This window comes from Podarcis melisellensis (assembly GCF_964234715.1).
Source record: "Podarcis melisellensis genome assembly, chromosome: 13".
Taxonomy (NCBI): domain Eukaryota; kingdom Metazoa; phylum Chordata; class Lepidosauria; order Squamata; family Lacertidae; genus Podarcis; species Podarcis melisellensis.
The window spans coordinates 3982029-3998309 of record NC_138545.1 but is presented as its reverse complement, the minus strand read 5'-3'; the positions used below and the strand labels follow the sequence as shown (position 1 = coordinate 3998309).

The window sequence follows — 16281 nt, the reverse complement described above, 5'->3', positions numbered from 1 at the left end:
TGACACTTCCCCAGGCAATCGGAACACAAGTCATGCCGGACGGGGGGGCCTGTGAAAATCTTTAAGGAAGTTGTGGTGAGGTGGACGGACAGCTCCAGGGAGGGATTTGGCTGCCAGACAGAACCTATTTCTGCGCTGTGTTTGGGGAACTTGGCAGAAGACGCTGCCTGTCTCGTTTGGGCAAAAGGAAGAGGCCAGGTCTCTCCTCCATGCTTGCCTGGCCGGCATTCAAAACAGAAAGGGGCGTCTCAGTTTTTGAAATCCGCCCCAAGTCATTGGAATAGAGTGGATTAGAAAATATATTCAGTATCTGCTCATAGCTCAGACCTGAAAGAGCCTGGGGCATTTAAGAATATGAGAAGATCCCTGCTGGATCAGTCCAATGGCCTGATTAATAATAATAATAATAATAATAATAATAATTTCACAGAGGCAGAAGCATAGCCATCTTTGCTGGTAGCCCTCTCCTCCTCTGTGAAGTTGTCCAGTCCTCTTAAAACCATCCAAATTAGTTGGCATCACTTTTTCCTATGGGAAGGAGTACCGCAGTTTAACTATGCAGTCATACCTTGGATCTCAAACGCCTTGGCTCCCAAACAAAGTGGCTCCCGAACGATCGAAATCCAGAAGTGAGGGTTCCCGTTTCCAAACAATTTTCGGAAGCCGAATGTCCGGCGCGGCTTCCGATTGGCTTGCAGGAGCTTCCTGCAGCCAATCAAAAGCCGCGCCTTGATTTCTGAACGTTTTGGAAGTTAAACGGACTTCCGGAACGGATTCCATTCGACTTCTGAGGTACGACTGTATCTCTGTGTGGCCGCAAAAAGTATGGGGTATCGCATTATCGTGGGGAATTGGCTAAGGATATGAAGGCTCTAGCTGAGGGGTCAGCAAACTTTTTCAGCAGGGGGCCGGTCCACTGTCCCTCAGACCTTGTTGGGGGCCGGACTATATTTTGAAGGGGAGGAAATTAACAAATTCCTATGCCCCACAAATAACACAGAGATGCATTTTAAATAAAAGGACACTCAGGTAAAACCACACTGATTCCCGGACCGTCCGCGGGCCGGATTGAGAAGGGGATTGGGCCGGATCCAGCCCCCAAGCCTCAGCTTGCCTACCCATTCAGTGGTTCTCAACCTGTGGGTCCCCAGATGTGGTCGGACTACAACTCCCATCATTCCTAGCCAGCATGACTAGTGGTCAGAGATGATGGGCGTTGTAGTCCAACAATATCTGGGGACCCACAGGCTGAGAACCATTGCATCTAGCTGATGGCTTTGTGGAAATCTGGTGCCCTGATGTTCTCTGTTGAAAATTCAAATGTTTGGCATCGTCTGGAATCATGTTTACAACTACAGTGGTACCTCGGGTTACATACGCTTCAAGTTACAGACTCCGTTAACCCAGAAATAGTACCTCAGGTTAAGAATAGTTACAGATAGGTAGCCGTGTTGGTCTGCCATAGTCAAAACAAAAAAAATTCCTTCCAGTAGCACCTTAAAGACCAACTAAGTTAGTTCTTGGTATGAGCTTTCGTGTGCATGCACACTTCTTCAGATACACTGAAGATACACTGTGTATCTGAAGAAGTGTGCATGCACACGAAAGCTCATACCAAGAACTAACTTAGTTGGTCTTTAAGGTGCTACTGGAAGGAATTTTTTTTGTTCAGGTTAAGAACTTTGCTTCAGGATGAGAACAGAAATCGGGCTCCTGTCGGCGTGGCGGCAGCAAGAGGCCCCATTAGCTAAAGTGGTGCTTCAGGTTAAGAACAGTTTCAGGTTAAGAACGGACCTCCGGAACGAATTAAGTACTTAACCTGAGGTACCACTGTATGGCCGAAAATGTCCTTCCTGTGTTTTCTGTTCTGTCCAGAACTGGGTGCGCTGGGCGGGGGGGGGGCATGTTCCCTGGAACCTGCAAAATCTGTTTTGAAAAATGAATGAAACAAGAAATATGTCAGGTGTCTAACTGGCTTTTTTGTGCAACAGGTGTTTGGTCTGGACAGTCTTCTGGGGACAAGTGAGCTGTGGCCGCTCTTGTTGGGTATTTCGGTCGTGCCTTCCATCCTCCAGCTCCTGATGTTCCCCTTCTGTCCAGAGAGCCCCCGATATCTCTACATCATCCGCAACAAGGAATCCAAGGCCAAAGAAAGTGAGATCTCCCTGTCTCCATTCCCTCTGCCTTTCCCCCATTCATAGAATTGTCGAGTTAGAGAGTTGTTGTTGTTGTTGAGTCGTTTAGTCGTGTCCGCCTCTTTGTGACCCCCTGGACCAGAGCACGCCAGGCCCTCCTGTCTTCCACTGCCTCCCGCAGTTTGGTCAAACTCAAGAACACTGTCCCACCATCTCGTCCTCCGTCGTCCCCTTCTCCTTGTGCCCTCCATCTTTCCCAACATCAGGGTCTTTTCCAGGGAGTCTGCTCTTCTCCTGAGGTGGCCAAAGTATTGGAGTCTCAGCTTCAGGATCTGTCCTTCCAGTGAGCACTCAGGGCTGATTTCCTTCAGAATGGAGAGGTTGGATCTTCTTGCAGTCCATGGGACTCTCAAGAGTCTCCTCCAGCACCAGAATTCAAAAGCATCCATTCTCCGGCGATCAGTCTTCTTTATGGTCCAGCTCTCACTTCCATACATCACTACTGGGGAAACCAAAACTTTAACTATAAGGACCTTTGCTGGCAAGGTGATGTCTCTGCTTTTTAAGATGCTGTCTAGGTTTGCCATTGCTTTTCTCCCAAGAAGCAGGCATCTTATAATTTTGTGGCTGCTGTCACCATCTGCAGTGATCATGGAGCCCAAGGAAGTAAAATCTCTCACTGCCTCCATTTCTTCCCGAGTTAGAGAGGAATCCCCACAAAGTTCTCTAGCTCAGCCCCCCACAATGCAGGCTAATTCACGTGACTACAACATCATTTTCTTTTCTTTTTAAAGAGATTTTATTTTTTAAAAAATTGGGGGGAAATACCACGGCTAATGTCAGATACCTTTTCATCAAAACTGAAAAGTTAACCTAAATAAAAACACAGACCAGGAAGAGAAAAAGGGTGGGGAACGTGAAGGGAAAAGAAAAACAGTAAGAAAGAGAAAGGAAAAAAAGAGAACTTCTGTGTTTGTTTTTTTTTGTCTGTCACTATAAGCAGAAAATTATTCAACACATCCACTCCTAACAAATCCACTTTCTATAAACCTTATCTTCAATCTTCAAACCCAGATATCATAAGCCCATTTTCTTTTTCATGTAAAAAGCCTTTACGATAAGAAGTTTCCAGTCTTTAGTAAATGTTGGCGATGGTTTTTCTCTGATTAAACACATCAACTTCGCCATCTCGGCTAGGTCCAATAATTTTAAACCAGCCATTCCTCCATGGTAGGTAATGATGAATTTTCCCATCTTTGTGTATATAAGCGTCTCACGGCTTGTAATCATATACAGTGGTACCTCGGGTTACAGACGCTTCAGGTTACAGATGCTTCAGGTTACAGACTCCGCTAACCCAGAAATAGTACCTCAGGTTAAGAACTTTGCTTCAGGATGAGAACAGAAGTCGTGCTCTGGCAGCAGCAGGAGGCCCCATTAGCTAAAGTGGTGCTTCAGGTTAAGAACAGTTTCAGGTTAAGTACGGACCTCCAGGACGAATTAAGTACTTAACCCGAGGTACCACTGTATCAAAATAAAGTTCCATAGTCTTTTTTTCTAATTGTGTAGCCATCAGTTCCAGCAGGAAGAGTTGTGTTTTCAGCCGACCAACTCTACAATATCTTTTACGGGGCAAGGAGACCCAGAACTGCACACACAGTTCTCCAAATACAGTCGGGCCACAGATTCGAATCACGCCATTGTTCGATATTGGCAGTTTTCTGTTCGATCCCTCACACGTAATCTTCCTTTCTTCGCGTCTGCCGCCCCCGAGCCTCCTATCTCTCTCGCTTCGTGTTCAACCTCCCCCCAAAACACACAGTGACGCCCCCTCTTCTTTCCCCCTCCAGGTCTCAAGCGGCTGACCGGCCAGGTGGACGTGACCGCGGCTCTGACAGAGATGAAAGAGGAGAAACGGAGGATGGATTTGGAGCGCAAAGTCTCCATCGCGCAACTCTTCCGCTGCCGCATCTACCGCCAGCCCCTGCTGATCGCCGTGGTCTTGCAGCTATCGCAGCAGCTCTCTGGCGTCAACGCGGTGAGTTTGCTGCAGGGGGAGGAAGAATCACAGAACTGTCGAGTTCTAAGGGACCCCGAGATATCATCTAGTCCAGCCCCCCGCAATGCTGGAGTCTCAGCCGAAGAATCCCTGACACCCAACCTCTGCTCAAAATCCTCCAACCAAGGAGAGCCCGCAACTCTCCGAAGGAGTCCGTTCCACCACCGAACGGTTCATACCGTGAGAGGGACGCGGGTGGCACTATGGTTTAAACCACGGAGCCTCTTGGGCTTGCCGATCGGAAAGTCGGTGGTTCGAATCCCCGCGACGGGGTGAGCTCCTGTTGCTCAGTCCCTGCTCCTGCCAACCTAGCAGTTCGAAAGCACATCAAAGTGCAAGTAGACAAATAGGTACAGTCATACCTCGGGTTACAGATGCTTCAGGTTGCGTTTATTCGGGTTACGGACCTGCCGAAACCCGGAAGTACCAGAACGGGTTACTTCCTTGTTTCGGGAGTCGTGCATGCGCAGAAGCGCTAAATTGTGCTTTGCGCAAGTGCCGAAGCGCCGAATTGCAACCCGTGCGTGCGTAGCCGTGGGTTGTGAATGTGTATCCCGCACGGATCACGTTCGCAACCCGAGCGTCCACTGTACTGCTGTGGCAGGAAGGTGAATGGCGTTTCCATGCGCTCTGGTTTCCGTCACGGTGTCCCGTTGCGCCAGAAGCGGTTTAGTCCTGCAGGCCACATGACCTGGAAAGCTGTCTGCGGACAAACGCCAGCTCCCTCGGCCTGAAAGCGAGATGAGCGCCGCAACCCCAGAGTCGCCTTTGACTGGACTTAACCGTCCAGGGGTCCTTTACCTTTTTTACCGTGAGAAAGTTCTTCCTGAGGTTTAGTCAGGATCTCCTTTCTCGCGATGGTTCAGATCCTACCTTCAGGAGCAGGAGAAAACAAGTTTGCTTCGCTCCCCATTCTCAAAGAGGGGGACGTTTGCCTCCCTCCAGTCTGCAGGGACCTCCCCAGTTCTCCAAGAATTCTCAGGGATTATAGACAGAGGTTCTGAGATGACACCTGCAAGCTCCTTTGGCACCCTTGGGTGCATCTCATCAGGCCCTGGAGATTTAAAGCAGCTATTCCCTTCGCCTGTTGTCTTTGTCCATGGAGCTGAAGGAGACTCTTGAGAGTCCCACGGACTGCAAGAAGATCCAACCTCTCCATTCAGAAGGAAATCAGCCCTGAGTGCTCACTGGAAGGACAGATCCTGAAGCTGAGGCTCCAAGACTTTGGCCACCTCATGAGAAGTGAAGACTCCCTGGAAAAGACCCTGATGTTGGGAAAGATGGAGGGCACAAGGAGAAGGGGACGACGGAGGACGAGATGGTGGGACAGTGTTCTGGAAGCGACCAGCATGAGTCTGACCAAACTGCAGGAGGCAGTGGAAGACAGGAGGGCCTGGCGTGCTCTGGTCCAGGGGGTCACGAAGAGGCAGACACCACTAAACAACTAAACAACAACATTTCCTTCACAGCTCTTTTCCTCTCTTGGGCCGTAGCTCCCTCCCTGCATCACTCTATTCCAGACTGCTAACATTTTTAGGGTGAAAAAAGAGACAAAGTAGGTGTTGAGCAGTTAAGAAAGTGTTGAACAGGAGCAGGAAAGGAAGTGGAATTTTTTTTGTGGGGGGTGTTAGATGGCTCTGAAGGGGGCAGAGTTGGTCCAGCCATGAGGCAAGATGTCTTGGGCCAGCCCTGCTGGGGGACACTGTCATTTGACACCTCTCTCTCTCTCTCTCTCTCTCTCTCTCTCTCTCTCTCTCTCTCTCTCTCTCTTTCTGTCCTCTTAGATATTTTATTACTCGACCGACATCTTCAAAAAGGCCGGCTTGGACAAACCCATCTTCGCCACCATCGGGGCTGGCGCCGTGAACACGGTGTTCACCGTTGTTTCGGTAAGAACCTCCTGCTGCTGTATCCATGCCTGGCAAATGTTTTATTATAATTTTTTAAATTTATTATTGACTTACGAAAATTATACAGACAGCAAAACGAAGAAGCCTAAATTAACATTGCCTTCTACCAATAAGAAATAATAATAACTATTACAATAATGAAAATACTAAAAATACATTTACTTCCCCTTTTTGAACTTCTATTCTGGTTACAATATATTACTATTCTATAAGAATCTGTTATCTCCTTTGCTGTCCCATATCTTATTTTATTTCCCAAATTCAACCTAACCCTCCCCTCCTTCCCACTGCTTCCCTTCCCCCGTATGAGATTTTCCCATCATAATATTTTTTCTAGTTGCTTTAATAAAATAGAATAGCATGAAAACTGTTAAATTATAATTACTTCTTTTGTCCTTACATGCTTAACAATTGCCTATTAAGAGTTCTGCTTTAACATCATATTTCTTCATGTATTCCCCTATGCATTCCCATTCTGTATAGAATTTTTGATTGGAGCAGCCCCTGATTGATGCAGTCATTTTTGCCCGGCCAATCTTTATACGCATTTAATAAAAAGTAAAAATAGCAATAGTGGGACACGGGTGGCGCTGTGGGTTAAACCACAGAGCCTAGGGCTTGCCAATCAGAAGGTCAGCGGTTCGAATCCCCGCGACGGGGTGAGCTCCCGTTGCTCGGTCCCTGCTCCTGCCAACCTAGCAGTTTGAAAGCACCTCAAAGTGCAAGTAGATAAATAGGTACCGCTCCGGCAGGAAGGTAAACGGCGTTTCCGTGCGCTGCTCTGGTTCGCCAGAAGCAGCTTAGTCCTGCTGGCCACATGACCCGGAAGCTGTATGCCGGCTCCCTCGGCCAATAAAGCGAGATGAGCGCCGCAACCCCAGAGTCGTTCACGACTGGACCTAATGGTCAGGGGTCCCTTTACCTTTAATAATAGCAATATTATTTATAATATTATAATATTATAAGCATTGGGAACATAAAAGGAATTCCCCGGCATCAGGCCAGTCCCACCTAGCCCAGAATCCTATTCTCACAGGGGGCAGCCAGTTGCTTGTGGGAAACCCGCAAGCAGGATTCGAACTCAAGAGCACTTACGTGGTTTCCAGCAACAACATCTGGGGACCCACAGGTTGAGAAAGGCTGCGAGTTTGGACCAATGTGGTTGTCTCCCAGATGTTGCTTGTTGGACTACAACTCCCATCATGCATGACCATTGGGCCATGCTGCCTGCTGGGAGTTGGAGTCCACCAATCTCTGGAAGAATTGCCTCCTGCTCTGCAAGGCCTTTGACTGCCTGAACCCCTCTTTCCTTTTTTAGTTGTTCCTCTTCTCCACCTCTTTCTCTCTCTCTTTTTTTAACATTTTTACTAATTTTTTAACATATCAGTTCCAACAGTCATACGACATAACTTCTCATCTTATACAATGTTTTTAGACTTCCATCAACACCTCTGATGATTTTCTGTTCTCTGTCGCTTATTATGCATTTCTTAATTTCTATATTTCTGATAATTTCTGATTTATTTCCACAGGGCCTGTAAGACAGAGTTGTTCCGCCAGGCCTTTGGCTTGGAGCCAATTTGGTTCCCTCCCCCTCTTTCTTTTTCCTTTTTCCTTTCTCCTCCTGCGATGAGGCTACATTTTAATATATTTATGTTTCAATATTTTAATGTTCTAATTTAAATTTGTTTTGTAAGTTGTATTCTTTCAACTTGTTTTTATTATTGCTTGTTAGTCGCCCTGAACCCGGCCTTGGCTGGGGAGGGCGGGGTATAAATAAAAATTATTATGATTATGATTATATTACATTTAATTATCCTTAACTAATAATTCTCCTCATTATCTTTCTTGCAGTATTTCAAATAATTCACCTTACAAAACGTCTTGCAATCCTACTAGCGTAATCTGTTCATCACAATTGCTTCTCAAATAGTTCGCAAATTTACTCCAGTCTTCTGAGAATCTCTGGTCCCGCAGGTTTCGAATCCTTCCTGTTAATTTTATTTAACTCTGCATAGTCCATCAATTTCATCCTCCATTCCTCTTTCGTCGGTAGTTCTTCTCTCCACCTCTTTCTCACGACCGTCTTCATCTTTTCTTCTCTGCCCCAGGTGTTCCTGGTGGAGCGAGCCGGTCGGCGGACCTTGCATATGCTGGGTTTGGCGGGAATGGCCGTGTGTGCCATCCTTATGACAGTGGCCCAGGGTTTGACGGTGAGTAACTGGGCACAGGACATAACCCTTCATTGGCCTTAGGACAGCCTTCACCCGGCTGGTGCCCTCCAGCTACTTTGGACTACAAATCCCATCATCCGCAGCCAGCATTGCGCTGGCTCTGGATGATGGGATTTGTAGTCCAAAACAGCTGGAGGGCACCAGGATGCCCTAGGCCTATCCAGTGTTGATTTGACTCATCTTCTGTTAGGGCTATTTCATCTATGGGTCATCGTTTCCGCTCTCGCATACAGGGACGGATTTAGGTTTGATGAGGCTCTAAGCTACTGAAGGTAATGGGGCCCTTTGTATGTCCAGCTGTCCTTTGTCAACAACAAATTGTCATTGTTTTTCTGTGTTGAATATATGCTATATGGTAAGGTCCCCAGATTTACAAATCAGTACTCCATTGAAGTTGAAAAGTCTCCCCGGATTCATTGAAAAAAAACTGGTGACCTTACTATATGGTAATTTATGGACCTAATAGGTATCTAAAGCCATTTGCACACAACGAAGTATGTATTTTATCAAAGTAATTGTTACAACCAGTCCATGCAGAATGTAGGCACCTTCTATATAGAAAGGAGCAAACCAGTGATATTTTAGGGAGCAGGCTAGCAGGCGGGGCCCATGACTTACATCCCAGGAGCCTACACAACACAAAACACTGCTGCTGTATGTAGGTTTTGTTCTATCCGTTTTTTATCTTGTATTTTGGAAATGTACATCCAGGTTGTTTTTTTCCTTTACATTTTTTGGGGGCCCCCAAGAGAGTGGGGCCCTAAGCTATAGCTTGTTTAAAGGTAAAGGGACCCCTGACCGTTAGGTCCAGTTGTGGCCGACTCTGGGGTTGCGGCGCTCATCGCGCTTTACTGGCCGAGGGAGCCGGCGTGCAGCTTCCGGGTCATGTGGCCAGCGGGACTAAGCCGCTTCTGGCGAACGAGAGCAGCGCACGGAAACGCCGTTTACCTTCCCGCCGGAGTGGTACCTATTTATCTACTTGCAGTTTGAGGTGCTTTCGAACTGCTAGGTTGGCAGGAGCAGGGACTGAACAATGGGAGCTCACCCCGTCACGGGGATTGGAACCGCTGACCTTCCGATCGGCAAGCCCTAAGCTCTGTGGTTTCACCCGCATCCCTTATAGCTTGTTTAGCTTATACGTAAATCTGGCACCGCTCGCATATGCCTTGGACATAAAAGGCAAGATACTAGAGAGAGCCAGTAAGATACTTGAGAGCCAGTGTGGTGTAATGGTTAAGAGCGATAGACACGTAATCTGGTGAACCGGGTTTGCTTCCCTGCTCCTCCACATGCAGCCGCCAGGTGACCTTGGGCCATTCACACTTCTCTGAAGTCTCTCAGCCCCACTCACCTCACAGAGTGTTTGCTGTGGGGCAGGAAGGGAAAGGAGATTGTGAGCCGCTTTGAGACTTCTTAAAGGGAGTGAAAGGCGGGATATCAAATCCAAACTCTTCTTCTTCTTCTAGGGCGGAGAGGGTATCCCTGGCTTTTGCCATTGATTTCATTTTCCTAGTTTTAAAGTACAGTGGTGCCTCGGGTTAAGTACTTACAGTAATTCGTTCTGGAGGTCCATTCTTAACCTGAAACTGTTCTTAACCTGCGGCACCACTTTAGCTAATGGAGCCTCCTGCTGCTGCCACACCGCTGGAACACGATTTCTGTTCTCATCCTGAAGCAAAGTTCTTAACCTGAAGCGCTATTTCTGGGTTAGTGGAGTCTGTAACCTGTAGCGTCTGTAACTTGAGGTACATATTTTACATATGTATACGACACATTTGGTCGCGAGCGGGTTGACGCAGCGCCTCCCATTTCTCTCCACGCACCGCAGGAACGTGTGCCGGCAATGAGCTACCTCAGCATGGTGGCCACCTTTGGTTTTGTGGCGTTCTTTGAGATCGGCCCGGGACCCATTCCCTGGTTCATTGTGGCGGAGCTCTTCAGCCAAGGTCCCCGCCCGGCTGCCATGGCCGTCGCCGGCTTCGCCAACTGGACTTGCAATTTCATCATTGGGATGAGCTTCCCCTCGATCGAGGTGAGTTTCAGCCGCTAGCCCTTATATAGACTCTTGAAATCGCCCACCCTGTAGTCCAAAACATCATACCTACATCACAGAAGGAGGCAGTCTTCAGCAGAAATCCTGTCTGCCAGGATACCTGATAATGGTCACTGATTACCTGCATTACCTGGGCAGCCTGACCATTCTTTTGTGATGGTTAATACTTTACGTCCTGAGTCCAGGTCACAAGCTCACCCTATTCATACACAAATGTGCCCTTAAGACAGGATTTGTAAGTGAAAAGACAATTTTCCCCATTTTCCTGCCTTACTGCAGAGGATTATTTGGGAGAGTCAAAATGGCTTCAGGATTGCTCTCTGATACTATTTCAGACACATGGTTGTGTTTGCCTTGTACATTTAGGAACATTTACTTGATATCTGGGACACAGGTGGCGCTGTGGGTTAAAGCCTCAGCGCCTAGGACTTGCTGATCGAAAGGTCGGCGGTTCGAATCCCTGCTGCGGGGTGCGCTCCCGCTGCTCGGTCCCAGCGCCTGCCAACCTAGCAGTTCGAAAGCACCTCCGGGTGCAAGTAGATAAATAGGGACCGCTTACCAGCGGGAAGGTAAACGGCGTTTCCGTGTGCAGCTCTGGCTCGCCAGAGCAGCGATGTCACACTGGCCATGTGACCCGGAAGTGTCTCCGGACAGCGCTGGCCCCTGGCCTCTTAAGTGAGATGGGCGCACAACCCCAGAGTCTGTCAAGACTGGCCCGTATGGGCAGGGGTACCTTTACCTTTACCTTACTTGATATCTGAGACCTATGTGTGACGCGGCAGCTAAAAAAGCCAATGCAATTCTGGGCTGCATCAATAGGAGTATAGCATCTAGATCAAGGGAAGTAATAGTGCCACTGTATTCTGCTCTGGTCAGACCTCACCTGGAGTACTGTGTCCAGTTCTGGGCACCACAGTTCAAGAAGGACACTGACCAACTGGAACGTGTCCAGAGGAGGGCAACCAAAATGGTCAAAGGCCTGGAAATGATGCCTTATGAGGAACAGCTAAGGGAGCTGGGCATGTTTAGCCTGGAGAAGAGGAGGTGAAGGGGTGATATGATAGCCATGTTCAAATAGATAAAAGGATGTCACATAGAGGAGGGAGGGAGAAAGGTTGTTTTCTGCTGCTCCAGAGAAGCGGACACGGAGCAATGGATCCAAACTACAAGAAAGAAGATTCCACCTAAACATTAGGAAGAGCTTCCTGACAGTAAGAGCTGTTCGACGGTGGAATTTGCTGCCAAGGAGTGTGGTGGAGTCTCCTTCTTTGGAGGTCTTGAAGCAGAGGCTTGACAACCATATGTCAGGAGTGCTCTGATGGGGTTTCCTGCTTGGCAGGGGGTTGGACTCCATGGCCCCTGAGGTCTCTTCCAACTCTATGATTCTATGATTCTACCTTAGAATTATTATAACAGGGTGGTTTCCCCGTCCTCGGAGGCTCAGGGGGTGACGTGTATGAGAACAGGGCCTTCTCTGTGGCGGCCCCTAAGCTGTGGAGCGCTTGAGGTCCTGCGCCGTTCGAGACCTGGCAGGGCTACAGTTTCTCACGCTCTCCTCTTCCTCCTCCTTGCAGGGAGCCCTCCACTCGTACGTCTTCCTCATCTTCGCAGCCCTTCTCTTTGTGTTCTTGATCTTCACGTACATCAAGGTTCCCGAGACGCGAGGCCGCACCTTCGACCAGATCGCCGCTACATTCCGACGGACGCCATCTTTGCTAGAACGAGAGATCAAGCCGTACACGGAACTGGACGAACTGAGCCCGGACGCCCATGAATGATAGGGTTTGGGCAGGCGGCGAACCCTAGCGCCCAAAGGACACGGCAAATGTGGACCGTGGTGTTCAGGGTAGCTGGCAAGAGGTACCAGGATCTGCCTAGCACTTTAATGGTGCCACAAGCCTTACTGGCGCGTGGTCAGAGTTGAACCCTATTTTTTTCTTTGTTTTCATTAGGTCAGTTTTTAGCCTGGATGCGTTTTTAACTTCTTCTTTTTTAAGAAAGAAAGGAAAAACATTAATAAAAAGCAGGGTGGGCAATGTGGGGCGTGGGGGACACAGGCCCCTCGCCCCACTTTCTTTGTTTCGGAGGACAAGAAGCTCGTGGCGTCGAGCCAGGAGCCACGAGTTCCGATTCTGTAAATAAAGGATCGTGGGGGATTTGCACTGAGAGCGGACGCCCTGGGAGGCTGAGGTGCTGTTGAGATCCAGGAAACACATTCTCCCCGAAAGCAAAGTTCAAAGGCAGAGGCTGAATTTGAAAAAGGGGAGGTGGGGTGGAAGTAATAATTCTGAGGACAGCGACTAAATTAATCTTCTCACCGATTTCCGGGTTATTCATATGCTGACTCCATTTCCGCATCGAGCCAGGGCTCAGCCCTGACTTACACAAGCAGCTGAGAAAAGAGTGCCCCAGAACATGTGCTGAGTTCTTTCCCGCTCACACCCTATGGAGCCACGCTCAGGCCTCTCCCATCACCCCGATTTGGGGTGTGGGGAGGGGTCAGGGCTTTTATGCCCGAGGGCAGACCCATCTCCTTCTAGAAATTAAGAACTGGTGGGTGGGTATGAATAAAAACATCCCTGGATGCTCATGGAGATGTAATATGGTCAGTAGTGATGTTGCTGGGGTCTCAAGCCCCCCCAAAAACCATTTCCGCCTGCACCGTGGTTGCCTAGCAACAGCAACAATGGCTCCCTTGGCCGTGTTTAGCAACCACCATGTGTGTTGCCTAAACACTCCTCTGTTGAGGACTCGGTGGCGGGGTGAAGTAGGGCAAGGGGGTCAGGATACAGCTCAGAACGGGAAGTAAGGGCACAGACCAAGGCCCCATGCACTTTAAATCAGTGTTGGTTATGGGAACTGTAGTTTTCTAATGGTGCCGAATCATTGGGAAACCCCCCCAGGTCCATTCCCAGAGTAGTTTAACAATCAATTCCTCTTCATGGAGGACTCTGGGAATTGTAGTTCCGGGACAGGGACTAGCGGGGTCTCCTAACGACGCTCAGCATCCGTTACAAACTACAGCTCCCGGGATCCTTGGGGGGCAGCCATGACTGTTTAAATTGGCATCAGTTGTGTTTTCAACGTTGCATAGCGTGACTGTGGCCTAAGAGTAGGTGCAGAGAGGAGGAGGTGTCACCCATTCTCCAGCTTTGAATGTCAAGGCCATCTCGACGGATACTCCCAACCAGTGGCGTAGCGTGGGGGATGCAGGGGGGGCCAGCCGCACCGGGCGCAACATCTGGGGGGGCGCGCTCGCCGCCTCCGGAGTCGCCGAAGAGCCTCGGGTGCAGGCTGTAGCAGAGCCCCATGTCTCGCGGAACCGACGAGCTGTGCGCGCGTCCGGGCTGAAGGCGTCCGGCAGGCAGCGGCTCTTAGCGGGCCCCGCGCGCCAGGGAGCCCCTCCTCACAGCCCCGCTGCTGGGCCATGTTGCATTTTCCTCGCCTCTCTGCCCTCCTCCTCCTCCAGGCAAGCGGCGTCGTTTGGGCGGCAGCGCCAGCGGCAACTCGCCTCAGATCACCTGACACAGACCCGCCACCGCTGCCGTGGCTACCTTACCGTAAATACCCCAGCCCAGGCAGCAGCAAGAAGAAGCTGGCAGCGGCGGCAGGTTAGGGGTTAGGGGGTGCAAATTACTTGCCTTGCCCCGGGTGCTGACAACCCACGCTACGCCGCTGCCCCCAACAGCTTATTCTGCAGTTCTGGAACTCCCTCCTGCGAGGAATATTAAACCAGTGGCAAGGCCACTTGCGGAGGATGTTACAGCAATCACTCCCTGGTCTCATGGTTGCTTTGGTTAGCGTGACGGCACAGAGAAATGCAAACTGCCACACGCCATGAATAAACCAAGAGGTCTCACTATGAGCAGAATCTAAAGTTACGTGGGTGGACCTGTGTAACGGGATTTCACCTCCTTCCATCTACTCCAGAGGGTCCCGCAAACCTCCCAGATTATGAGGAAGCAGTGAAACGATGGGGACATCCCATCATGGAAGCCTGTTGCTCTCAAGAGCGCGTGGACAGCGCATAGAACCCTGTGGTTTATAGGGCTCTACGAATGGTCCATAGCAGTTCAAAAAGGCTTCTCGTGTGAAGAAGAGAATCTGCTGCAAGGATTTCCCCTTCCTTTATTTCAGTGTGGCTTCCAAATATATAGCTTGGTTTTCTGGAAGGTGAAAAGGTAATTTGCTTGCAAAACAAAAATGGAGGAGAGAAAGAACTCCAGGAAGGCCTCTTGGTCCATTGCAACCTGAGCTGGTGGGAAGTTGTAGTCTAAATTATCTGAAGGGCAGCAGGTCGAGAAAGGCTGGTGTACATGGCCACTGTCTTAAAATTGCAATAGCACTCACCTGAGATGTGCCGGAACTGAGTTCCAGATGGAAAAATGTCCTGGCCTCACCAGTTACGAAGCCCAACCCCACACCCTACCTCAAGGGCAATACTTGGGAAGGTGAAATAACAAGTTCTCTTCTAGGCAGAACAGCTGCAAGGATATGTATTTATATCGTTTGGCATTAATCGTAAATGGCAAGTATTAAATCGCAGGGAACCTGGCTAACCTAGTCGTTTTCAGGTATTGCCAAACTGGTTTGAAACCATTGGTGGTTTTCACCCTGAGCCTCGCAAGGACATCTTTGAAAACACGCTGAGCGTGGGAACACAGGGTTTCTTGGCTGGGAGCGATGGAAATTATAAAGGGATTTTAAAGTTGTAGAACAGGGCCCGTGAAGCTGTGCCATCGGGAGTCCACACCATCTTAGCAATCCAGAATTGAACACGTGTAGTGAACTTTCTAGTGGTTTGAGCTTTGCACTGATTCTTCAGCACTTTTCACCATGGCACTTAAACCCCATGGTGGGTTAGGACTACTTTTCTATTAAAGGTGGGCTTTTAAAACAAGAGCAAATGGACTGCATCACTCCATAGGCTACGTTAGCCACCCAGCACTCAAAATACTAAATGGAAGCAAGAAAGGGGGGGAAAAGGACACCCACTTTGTAAAAAGGGATTTCCTCGGGACTGTGCAAAGGATTCTGTTTTCTGTGTATTTAATCGGAGGAAGAGATTCTCGAGATTACAGGCATGTTTGTGTGTGCGTGCGCATGATAATGTTTGTATTTCCAAGAAAAAATATTTGTATATAAAGAATAGACTCTTATACGGCTGTTGCTTGCTTTACATTTGTTCTCTCTCGTTCTAAATTTTTAATGCATAAGCAATCTGTTCCAAAAGGTAAAAGGAACAGGATAGTTCGAAATGCCACACAGATAATAGGGGAGTTGAGTCTGCGCCGCTACTTCTTAATATTTTCCTTCTCCAAAGTCTGAATCCTGGCACTCCGTAGCTAGAGAGACGGGCCTTCCAACTGCCCCTGCTTTTCTGGAAAGGTTAACAATGCCACAAGCTTCTTTAGTGATTGATCACTTGATCACTGTGACCTGTTCCTCAACTTTCAAGGAATATTTTGCCCTATGTTGCACAACTCCCTATTTGCTCAAGCCCAGGGGTCAGCAGACTTTTTCAGCAAGGGGCCGGTCCACTGTCCCTCAGACCTTGTGGGGGGCCGGACTATATTTAACAGGGGGGAATGAACGAATTCCTATGCCCCACAAATAACCCAGAGATGCATTTTATATAAAAGCACACATTGTAAAAACACAGATTCCCGGACCATCCGTGGGCCAGATTTAGAAGGCGATTGGGCCGGATCCAGCCCCTGGGCCTCAGTTTGCCTACCCATGCTCAAGCCCATTGCTGGACGTATTTTTGCATATGAGCAAAGAAACTGGCTGTACTCTCCCACCCGCAAAAAGTCAGTTTTTGCCAAAGAGAGCAACTGAGGCTGCTTAATTTTGCTGGGCCTTTACAGTACATGAAGATACAGGGTTG

General features: G+C 48.9%; 1 protein-coding gene across 1 annotated transcript in view; it reads left to right on the top strand.

Moving 5' to 3' along the window:
• The window catches only part of SLC2A4 (solute carrier family 2 member 4), a 52595-nt gene extending 38427 nt beyond the window's left edge, over window positions 1-14168 (top strand). Inside the window, exons 6-12 of the mRNA XM_081886868.1 lie at window positions 1992-2154; window positions 3986-4173; window positions 5979-6083; window positions 8216-8317; window positions 10167-10370; window positions 11966-13581; window positions 14080-14168. Coding sequence (XP_081742994.1) covers window positions 1992-2154; window positions 3986-4173; window positions 5979-6083; window positions 8216-8317; window positions 10167-10370; window positions 11966-12169 — 966 coding nt within the window. The 3' untranslated portion in view covers window positions 12170-13581; window positions 14080-14168. The remainder of the gene's footprint in view (window positions 1-1991; window positions 2155-3985; window positions 4174-5978; window positions 6084-8215; window positions 8318-10166; window positions 10371-11965; window positions 13582-14079) is intronic.
• The last annotated feature ends 2113 nt before the right edge of the window (window positions 14169-16281 follow it).